Source organism: Anopheles merus, chromosome 2R (genome assembly GCF_017562075.2).
Source record: "Anopheles merus strain MAF chromosome 2R, AmerM5.1, whole genome shotgun sequence".
NCBI lineage: Eukaryota > Metazoa > Arthropoda > Insecta > Diptera > Culicidae > Anopheles > Anopheles merus.
The window spans coordinates 7587122-7598408 of record NC_054082.1 but is presented as its reverse complement, the minus strand read 5'-3'; the positions used below and the strand labels follow the sequence as shown (position 1 = coordinate 7598408).

At 51.5% G+C, this 11287-nt stretch overlaps 1 protein-coding gene across 1 annotated transcript; it reads left to right on the top strand.

Annotated features, from left to right (window-relative positions):
• The first annotated feature begins 732 nt into the window (after window positions 1–732).
• Window positions 733–3146, top strand: LOC121590211 (translation initiation factor IF-2, mitochondrial). Its single transcript, XM_041909676.1, has 2 exons — window positions 733–926; window positions 986–3146. Exons 1-2 carry the CDS (start codon window positions 898–900, stop codon window positions 3048–3050), a joined length of 2094 nt encoding a protein of 697 aa, XP_041765610.1. The 5' UTR covers window positions 733–897; the 3' UTR covers window positions 3051–3146.
• Window positions 3147–11287: the final 8141 nt, after the last annotated feature.

The following is an 11287-nucleotide window of genomic DNA, read 5'->3' as shown; positions in this document are numbered from 1 at the left end:
AGCGCAGCGCAAGGCGTAAGAAACTGAAAGGAAGGGGTATGAGGAAAATACAATAAAACAGCGCGAGCGAGCGTTCTTTACAGTGGCTCTCACTGGCGCTCTGCCTCGTGCATTTTAAAGGCATGCAATAAAGCGCATTCTCTCCGTGAAGGCGCTCCATCCACCATTTTTAATTTTCAGCCCAAAACAACGGACTTCGGATCTGATCTTGGGTCGGACCCCCACCGTGTGTTTGTACCTACCCCTCGACTGAAAATTTCCTTCTCTTTGTCTATCGGGTGAGCTTAAACCGCGGACAGCGAGATTCAAATTCAAATTTAAATAATTTTCTTTGACGAACAATTCTCGGAATCCCCACAACTGACATTTTCTACTTATTATTATTATTATTATTATTTATTTAATCTACATTTTCTACTTATTGGGAACATTAAATTTTAACGGATAAAACTAAAAAGTGCCAGGCAAACAAACGTGCATCAGCGCGATAAGTAACAAATGAGGATAGCGATCCTTGAAACAGCAACCCAAGCGCCACAGATTAAGCTTAAACGACTGAAAAATCAAATATCTGTGATTTTCGGTAGGATCAATGGAAAATTGGTAGTTTTAGGGCGGTCATCTGTGAATCGGTAGGCATATAAAAAATCGGTAGGAATACAGATAAATCGGTATTTCTGGTCACTCTGAGTCACAGTTGTCGGGAAACAGCTGTTCGGGCCGGCATTTTTTGACAGTCGAAATGGAAAATAAACATTTCATAACAGTCCATGTTTTTGCTAGAGTGTGAAATAATCAATGAAAAAGTTAATAGAAAAGTGTTTTCCTCGCCCTTAAGTTACCATAAAACACTGATAAGCTGTTGGTTTAAGTAGCAACACACATAAAACATTTCCGATGTTACACATACGCTTTCTGGCAAGAAGGTAAGCCACCCAGCAGCTGTCTGTGACCTGTTTGCTTACCCTCCTGGCCCTCCTTACAGGATCATTGGAAATGAATTGCTCCAGTCAAGGCTGTGTGCCGCCGGCCCGGCCACAAACCTGCCCCAGCGGCAGCTACAGCTCAGCGCCTTCCTTAGCAAGCGACGAAAAACGGCCGAAGAGAAGCATGCGGTCGAGTTTGCGCCGAAGAAAAAGAACAAACCGCAAACGAGCGGCGTGGTGGACATTTGGCGCAACATGACGGTGGCCGACCTGGCCAGTTCGTGCCAGCTAGAGCTGGAACACATCCAGGAGGTGATGCTGTACGTGAAAGGCGCCGGCAGTATCGATGCAACTGCCCGCCTCGAGGACCCGAAGGTGATCAAAGACATTGCGGCCAAGTGTGGCTTGAAGACGAAGATTGTGGCCGCCCCGGTGGATGAGTCGGAGGAGGTGCTGAAGGACCGCGATGTAGTGCCGAGACCGCCGCCAGCGCCCGAAAACCTGAAAGAGCGGCCACCGGTCGTGACCGTGATGGGGCACGTGGACCACGGCAAGACGACGCTGCTCGATTCGCTGCGGGGAGCGTCGGTGGCGGCGGGCGAGGCCGGCGGCATAACGCAACACATAGGCGCGTTCACGGTGGAGCTGGACAATGGCGAGCGGGTCACGTTTCTCGACACACCGGGGCACGCGGCCTTCAGTGCGATGCGCGCCCGTGGCGCTAATCTGACCGACATCATCGTGCTGGTGGTCGCCGCGGAGGACGGTGTGATGGAGCAGACGAAGGAGGTGCTGCGGTTGGCGAAGGAGCAGTCCGTGCCGATCATAGTGGCGATCAACAAAATCGACAAACCGGGCGCCGATGTCGAGCGGGTGAAGAAGGAACTGTCGCAGCACGGGATCGCGCTGGAAGGGTACGGCGGTGACACGATTGCGGTCGGCATCTCGGCCCTGCACGGCACGAATCTGGACGAGCTAACGGAGGCTGTGAGTACGCAGGCCACCCTGATGGGGCTGAAGGGCGAGTACGTAGGGCCGGTGGAGGGCGTGGTGGTAGAGTCGAAGATAGATTCGCATCGCGGCAAGCTGTCCACGGCCATCGTTTCGCGGGGCACGCTGCGCAAGGGCGCGATACTGGTCAGCGGGCAGGCGTGGGCCAAGGTGCGCGGGCTGTTCGATCACGCCGGGCAACCGATATCGGCGGTCACGCCCGGCATGCCGGTGGAAATTCTGGGCTGGCGAGAGCTCCCGCTGGCCGGCGACATGATACTGGAGGTCGAGTCGGAACGGGTGGCCAGCTCGGTGCTGCGGTGGCGCGCCAACCAGGCCATGAAAGAGAAAGCGCTGAGCGACGCGGAAGCCATCAGCCTGAAGCGCAAGGAGCACGAGGAACAGTACCGCGAGGAGCGCGACAAATCCCGTCGGTCCGGCTTTTATCGGCGCAAGCAGCAGGGCCCACGGCAGAAGGAGGCCGCACCGGACGATGGTAAGCCGCGCATCAATGTGATCGTGAAGGGTGACGTGCACGGGTCGGTAGAGGCCATACTGGATGTGCTGGAAACGTACGACGACAATGAGCGGTGCCGGCTGGACGTGATACACTACGCCGTGGGCGATGTGAACGAGAGCGACCTCGAGCTGGCCCGGCTGTTCGACGCGATTATCTACGCCTTCTCGGTGAATGTGGGGAGCAAGGCGACGAAGGGCGTCACCATACGGCCGGTCGACATTATCTACCGGCTGGTGGACGATCTGAAGAAGGAGATCAACGCCAAGCTGCCGCTAGTGGACGTGGAGGAGGAGATCGGCGAGGCGAACGTGCTGCAGCTGTTCGACATCAACGAGGGCCGGCGGAAGGTGACGGTGCTGGGCTGTCGCTGCACCAAGGGCCTGCTGAAGAAGGCGCACAAGTACAAGGTGAAGCGGAACGGCGAGCTGCTGGCGGACGAGCTGAGCCTGGAATCGATGCGCCACCTGAAGAACGAGGTGGACAGTGTGAAGAAGGATGTGGAGTGCGGGTTGCGCTTAAACGATCAAACGCTCGAGCTGAAGGCGGGCGACACGATCGTGTGCTACCAGATCAACAGGGAACCGCAACAGACGGAATGGGATCCAGGGTTCTAGAGTTGAACGGGAATATTAAGGATGAATGTGCATTGAATGAGAGTAACAAGTGGGTTAAAATAAACACACAGATAGCTGTTAAATGCCATAATAACCGGGTGGCTTAAGAAAAGTATCTTTTCAAAACGTTTTTGTATGAGTGAAGCAATCGTTAGCATATTTTATATTGTAAATTATTATTAATGTTCCCCGTTTAAATTTTTGGTACACCAGTAAGCTCAATTAAATGCAGAAAGCTTAACATAAAAGCTGTACCAGCTTGCATGATGCTTACAAGTGTTGCATATAAAGTTGTATACAAGCTTATGTGTGTTTTGCGGGAAGCATAAAACGAGCATAATGTTGCTGAGGGACGGTTAACCCTTATGGCAAGTAACCGTTTGACGATTTCGGTCGTATAGGAATTCGAAATCGTTTTTTTAGATTTTCATTTTTTGGTTTATGTAAATTACATTAATTCAAACACACAATTTCTAATCAAATACTGCCATTGGAATCACTAGAGAGTCTTGAAAATGCAGAATCTTTTCTATGTTAATATCATACAGACAAACAGTAACTGTTCCGTACTACTCTCCCAACATGTTGATGCAACCGACCGGAAACACGTGTGTGCACGGCTAGCGTTCTGGCCAAAACTCCCCAGGAATAACAACCTCACTAAGAAATTGTTGACGTGTCGTTGCAGGCAACTCCCATTTGACTCATGGAGTGAAAACCTTCAAACCAGCAAGGTAATTGCTAATGAAGAGATCCATTCCAAAGCCGTTTGCTCACACGTGCGGCCGAAGGTTTCCCATCGCACTGCGGGAGGTGCAGCAGCAGCAGCAGCAGCAGCATTAGAAGGAAAGTACACATCACAGCATCCCAGTTCCCAGCACCGAGATGCCCTCTCACCCGATAGAAGCCCGCTTGGTGTTCGATAGCGCGAAGGGAGGCATCATATTTAACACGGGATGATATTGGTAAGTGGTAGCAAGTAACACGTTAAGTAATGGTCGCCCGTAAATAGTTTGCCCCCTTTCGCACGACACGCATGCCCCGCCCCCAGCCGAGCCTTATGTGTGGCCCGATGTTGCTTGTTGATGTTCTAAAATCGTGCCCGGGTTTTCTTTCCCCTCGCCGTTGGACTTGATAGTCAGCGCGTCAGCATGCATTAATTTCCATGCGGGATAAAAACAAACTGTGCAGCGTGTCTGGGAGACCAAAGCCCCAGCGCTGGTGGTATGCAATCGGTTCTTTTCCTCATTCTCTGCCGGCACAGCAGCATAAGCATACGTAGTACGGTGCACCGAATGGACGGGCACCAATACATGTGCACGCTCCCGGCCCGGCGACGACGGCACACACTACAGACGGTACGCTCTGTTTACGATCGAACGACATGCTGGGACGCGACCCGGTGGATTCCCGAGATTTCGTCATTCCAGCCGCGTTACCTTGAACCACTTGGCCGGGATGGATGGATGGATGGATGGTGGGTGATATGTAATTTTCCGACCAGATGACTCCCGGGCAGCGCGCTCGCATTCGAAAGAGAAAGCGGCCAACAATCGCAAAGAATCGCGCGAAGAACCCAATCACACAACCGGCAGCCCCGTCCAGGCTCCGGCTCGGTTCCGCCTCTGCTCATCCGCGGAGCGTCGTCAAGCGTTGGTGCTTCGGTTCACCGGTCCCGGTCAGGCGAGCGCTGACTGAGCTGCTGGGAGGGCACTCCGGGGATGAGCAGGAAACCATGATAGGAATGCAGGCAGCTACAAATTCGCCATCCACCAGCTGCACATGCTGCAGCAGTGGGACCACAATGTGCACGATGTGCCGAGGATGAGGCAGTTTCAATGTCCGGACGTGCGGTTTGTAGATCAATCATTTCCCGGCCCCAGGTCCCTGGTCGTGTGCGATGGGCGGCAGCCATAGGCCAGTTTTTCGTTTGTTGTTGCTGTTGGGCATGCCCGGCCGGAGTTGGCTTTGTTGCCAACATTGTTGGGTGCCCGGGAATTGATTCGTTTCGGTGGAATGTCTCTGGCGGAATCCCCTCGGTTTCGTAACTGTACTGAAATGGGTAGCAGACCCACCCGGTTCATGGGTTTGTGTCGGAAAAGCAAGAAACGTCTGACGACGATTCGGACGACGCTGTCTGTTTGTAGAGCTGTAGTTTTGCTCTTCATCGGCAAACAACTACGCCATCGGTACATCACCGCCGCATCGAGCCGGTAAAAGGGAGAGCGAGAATCTAATGGAAATCGTTCGAGATGAGAAACAAATAATGGTTGATACGAAACTTTAAAGACAGTGCAAACAGTCATCAACCCCTCGTGGATGCATATTAATAATTGGACAGTGCGCACGAATTCAGAAACATATGCGCGACTCTCGGATGATGTTGCGGATGGAATGATTGTGCCATTAAATGGGAAGCACCGTCTCGGGTATGTTGAGCAGTTAGTAATATGTCACTCTAAGTTTTGCCCCACAAGATCGTTCTTTTTAATCATTTTAGTATAAATCATTGCGGGGAAACGCCTTCAAGCGATCGTTCGGTGGTGCAAGTGCATGTGAGGAATCTAGCTACGTAACATTCGTAATTACATGTTACAATTCTTCCCTCGCTTATGCAAGTGTTTAGAACACGCGTTTTGAAGAAAAATGCACTACAGTCACAAGTATTCCGACGCCCTACAGTTTGTACACATTTCCTCTTTGGCCACCGCTTTTGCTTGTTTGTAGTAGAATGTGAAGGTATTTTTATGTTACCGCTACCAACCAAAATGCTCCCCCGTGTCTGTGGTTTGGGGTTGGGGTGTTTGAGAGTTCGACTACCGCCTGCACCACTCCAGAACCGATGCTATTTGCCCAATCGAGAATGCATTCCTGATGGACGGACGGCTCCACACACCGTAATGGTTCCGGTCGGGATGGCATGAGTGTGCGTGTGTGTGTGTGAGCAGTTTCTTCTTGTCTTCTTCTTACATTTTCCACTCCGCTAATGGAGTGCTATAAAATTGAGTTAATGAAAGAGCAAACTTGAGCAACGACCGCGCTGCACGTTGATGGCGTTGCGTTCAGTTCTTTCGCAACACGAACCATCATGCAGCATCTTCTGGAGCATCTTCTGGAGCATCTTTTCGAGCATCTTCCTGCCAGACACACTCGTCTCGCCTGAAGAGTTTAACGTTTGCCAACATGATGATTTGTTGCGCTTTTTGAGGAAGTCACCTGGAAAGTTTTGATTGAGGAAAAAGGGTTTCAATCGGGGTTTTGGCAGTATATTTCATACAAATTAGATGTAAAACATCCATCGAATGGTGTCAAACTTCCTTACTAAAGTACGTTAACTAGCTTTTGGCCTGCAAAAGCAAAGAAACAAAAATCTGAGAACGCGAAGGAAGGCCTTCTTTAGCTTGGTGCTTCACGCTTGCTTTACCAAGAGCTCAAGATTTCGTGAAGGCAGGGTTGAAACGAAGGGATTCGTTTTATCAGCTTCCACTTCCTGTCTGAGCAGGCACTCGCCACCACGATCGCTGCTGGTCGGCACCGGGTGGTGGTCAGCAGCACGCGTGGTAACGGTCGAGTTTGCTGATTGCGCGTTGGCTGACGTGGAGTTGACCTAAAAATAAAGCAACACCATGGCTCACCACCAACAGCCAGTTGGTGTTGGATACACCGGAACGGAAAAGTTTATCAAAACACTCTGGTTCTTGTTCCGCTCCCGAAAAAAAGAGCAAACCCCGAAGAAGCGAAGGCTCAACTTGAACGGAGGGTGATGGATTATTGTTTGAATGTCGCAAGAGTTGAGGGAGAAATTCATTCCGTATTTGCGATTGCGTGCAGATTTGAAGAATTCAGTACGAAATTAGTTAGTTTGTTAGAAAAGGCTTTGAGGGTTGAGTGCATTGTGACGCGATCATCTTCCTTTGCAGGAGCTTTTCCGAGATGCTACCCGCGCTCGATGAAGTCATGAATCTGCAACCCCAACAAGTGTATTGAGTGTGATAAGCTTACTGAGCAGCACGCTTGCTCGTTTTACCAAGATTTTACCAAGTTATGAAATTACACCCATAACCCAGCGCCCCTGCGATAGCGATTTGAGCAGGGTTAGATACATTGTAAGGATAAGCAACTTCCTTCCACCTCCACACGCACTATACGCGCCAGAAGCTGGCGGGTTATGCGAGACGGCATGAATGAAGCCACCAATTCTGGCTCTCTTATCAGCGCACTCCATCCCACCCGTCTGCACGGGCAACGGCGCGGAAGCCTGTACCTCCGGGTCTGCCCGGGGCAGGAACTACGATGATAACGGGGTTTGCTGTGCGGCCTTCGGAGAATCTAACACACTGGGCCTGGGATCGGGCGAGCGGACTGTATGCCATCCAGCAGCCAAGAATGAGTCCAGCAGCAGGCAAGTGTGATAAAAGCATCAGCTTCCCCGTCCGATGCTCGGAACATGCACGCATTTGGTGGCTCAACGACGCATTGCCAACGCCACAGCCCGGCAATGATCAATGAATTGCCGAGTGTGCGAAATGGGCACAAGGCGAAAGCTACGAGCCGTTTGGGAAGTGGGAAAACTAGAACTCACATAAACTGTCCCGCCTTTGTGTGACCCTTGTGGGGGGATCAACAGCATACACACATACACCTACCAGACTGTGTGCGCGGATCGTTCCGCGATCTTGCCCGTTGATCTTCAGCCACCGGCGGCAGTGGACCACCGCCCACGGCACGCTGGAGTGGACTTTCTTTGCCGGATTTTCTCCTGCTCTTCGGGGGCTAGACTCAATCGCCCTAATGCATGGATGGGGAAGAACCGGACGTGAATGAGCTCACGCGCGCTGGTGGCGTCTGCAGTCGGCCGGCACGGAATGCGGAAACAGTGTGAGTGGGATTGGGCGGCAGGAATTGTGTCAAGAGCCGCAGTTTGGGCAGCAATTGTTGGCGGACTGGTAGGATTTTGAACGTGTGGAAAAGAATGTCACCGAAGATCGTTGCGATGGGGCGCTGAAGATATGAAACTGGAATTGGAAGAATTTTCTTTATTTTAGGCCCTAGCTGGACTAATGATTGCTCTATTCAGCGCAGCGTCTATGCGTATTATCACTCTGTTAAAACAAAACAGAATAGATAGCAAACCATCACATCATCTATTATTGCAAACGATCCATCATCGGTCGTAACTGCACGGGTGGATGTCGGTGCAGCAGCACCAGCAGCTTACCGGACCTGTTGATACGCTGGTCAACCGTTCGCCTAATTGACCGTAAACTGATCGAAAGCCATAAATCTTTCCCGTTGCGTCCCGTATCGCTCGGCGTTGCTAACTCGTGGCCATGGGCACGCGCCCATATGACGACAGGCGGCACACCGCTTTGCCGCCCATTCCGAAGATGATCCACTGTGACATATGCGGCCGGCAATAAAAGGTTGTAATTGATACCGGCTAACTGGGCAGGGGAGAAAGAGATTTAATTTTCACCCGGGGAAACATGGCGGAGAGGAACGATCCCCCACTCCCCGGAATGGGCGGTTTTTCTATGACCATGAAAATGTGTTTGTGGGTGTTTTGTTTTTTGTAGTTGTCATCGGTATAAGCCGGAACATGGAGCTCACACTGCATGCTACGCTTCCGGTTCGTTGCAGTCGGTGCAGAGGGAAGAATGGGCGACAAGAGAGGTAGAGGGTTCAGGCCATAAAATGAGGCTTTTGGAGTTGGAGAGTGAAGATTCGCGCGTGCCAGGATGACTTCATTCCGGCCGTCCAACGCGTCGGGTTGACATTTGAGCTAGATCTCACACCGCTCACCCCAACGCGGTCCACTTTCCCTCTCCCGTAGGTACATCCTCATTTGACGGATGCCCTTTTGCAGTGTTCGCTGTGTGCGCTGGTTAGTTTCGCGAGCCCAGTGACCGTGACCGGTCGAACACCGGAAGAGACTGTGGGTACCATTGCACCAGGTCGTTCCTGGTTCTTGCCCAGTTGCAGTCGGGTACGGGCGGCGCTGGAGCGAACCAGCCCATTGGAAAAGGGCTCCGCACACAGGCTGTGCGCTGGAAGATGAAGACACACAAACTCCAAAAATAACGAACGTACTAAAAATAAATACTCGTCAAACGCTGAATGAAGTTTGTTGCATCGCGCTGGTGCTGCTGTCGGTGAAGCCTGTGAAGAGTTTTGGTCGAGTTTAATCATCGAAATACGGGCACAACAGTAACGGTTAGGAGGTGCAGAGTGTTGTTTGTGTGCTCCGTGGGTTTTTTTTGTGTGTCGGTGCTGTTTATGCGTCGTTACTAACTCTGGGTTGTTGAGCGCCACCGCGACCATAAAAATGGTGTGTTCCTGATATAAATATATTGGAAAGGAAAATTCATCACGCTACGCAAACAGCGTCCCGTGTATCCTGCCTCGAAATGTGGATCAGATTGCTGTGGAGCTGTGTGAGCTCGGCTGCCTAGACGCCGAAATGCAGCAGAAAGCCAATGGTGGCTGCCGGTTTTGTTTGATTTATTTAGCGAAAATATTATAGTGCTCCCTAGCATCTGCGGGGAGAAAGCATGCGTGGAAGTGCTAAACGGGATGGCAAGGAAATAGTGATGATGATGGAATGTTTGCGTCTTTGTGTTGTCTGTGTATGTGTGCGTGTGCAATTTTTTTATCGTCTTTTCCAACATGATAAACACATTTTTGGGAGCTGCACTTAGCGTGTGCACGAAATGGGACATTAAACTAGACCAGACCGACCGACTGTGAGTGATGGTTTGCCGGGCGAAATGGATCTAGTTTTGAAAAGTTCATTACCCGATGGAAGTCATGTGCAAAAAAAAAACCGACTCCCTCGCTTAAGCGAGTTGAATTATGCGACCATAAAACCTCGCTCAAGATCACGGCGGGACCGTCGGCAGTGACGAATGTCAACGGTCATTACGGCGTGGAGCTGAATGGAGCTGAAGAGCAAAACACGTGCTCGCCATTTCTAGTTCGTTCGTGAGTAAGGTGCATACGATCGTATTAGAAGCGTCAAGAGAGCACAAAACTGTTCAGTATAAACTGGAGTGTTGCGTCTTGCAGGGAAGATTCTCTTCATTTGGTTTAGAACCCTCTTGAAAACCTTCCACCCAAAGCGGCAGCTTATCTGCGGCGATCGCACGTGTGCAGCGATCCGTGAGAAACCGAGAAGATCTTATCTCCCTGGGAAATGCTTGCTCGCGGGGAAAATCTCCAGAGAGAAAGCCGTCCCCCGAAGGCGGGAGAGCAAGAGTGAAAGTGTACAAAAAAAAACCTCCTCCCGAACACGTGATCGCGAACGATCGTCGGGCAGAAGATGCTACTGCGGCCGCTGCGTCGATAGTTTGGACGCGAATCGGGCCCTTTTTCTCCGAACTGCAGCCCGTCCGCTTCGGCTTACGGGGTTGTCAAATTCCAGCATCTTCCCCTTTCATCCCTGTGCTCTCCTCTATGTATCTGTGTCTTGCGAGCACCGGTAGGGCTTATGCTTATGCTTGCAGCGCCACCCCAAAAGGCAGCATCTTGCTCTGGCATCCGAACGACGATCGCTGCGCTTCTATCGGACGGGCGCGCGCGCGCGCGTCCATGCTCTCATGCTCGATCGCCGCTCGCCGGTCGACTCTCGCGGCCGTTTTCTTAGCCCGAACTGTTTCCAATTTCTCTGTGCGTTCCCCCGGCACTGCTGTGTGTGTGTGCGTCTTTTGCGTTTGCGGCGCATCGCGCTCTGTTCGTGCGTTTATCCCCGGGTGGAGAGATTGGATCCCAAACCCCAATCCCCCGACGTGCCCTGCTGGATGGGGAGTCCCTTCAGTTTTGTTTCTCTTTCTGTCTTTCTCTCTCTCTTGCTCTCTCTCTCTCTCTCTCTCTCTCTCTCTCTCTCTCTCTCTCTCTCTCTCTTTCTCTCTCCATGGGCTATTATTAATAACATAATACGTATAATATCCACACATAAACACAAGCACACACTGATGCAGACGAACGCACATATTAGCCAAACTGTTTAGCTAATGGTCAACGGGTTGGCAGGATAGCACGCATACACCCGGCTCTCTGCTTCCCTGTTGCTCCCTTTCATCCCTTCCTTTCCTTCCCACACACACACACACACCACATCCGTCGATAAGCGACGGACCGATAGAGGACGAAAGGCAGAACGATGGTATTCGGCGTTTGTGGTCACACACACGGAGCGGCGGCAACACACTGCTGGCATTCTCCTCGGTCGGTCGGTTCGC

Coding starts and splice junctions, on each gene's coding strand:
- LOC121590211 (XM_041909676.1), top strand. CDS start 898: ATGTTACACATACGCTTTCTGGCAAGAAG. Junction 927..985: donor ATACGCTTTCTGGCAAGAAG/GTAAGCCACCCA, acceptor CCCTCCTTACAG/GATCATTGGAAATGAATTGC.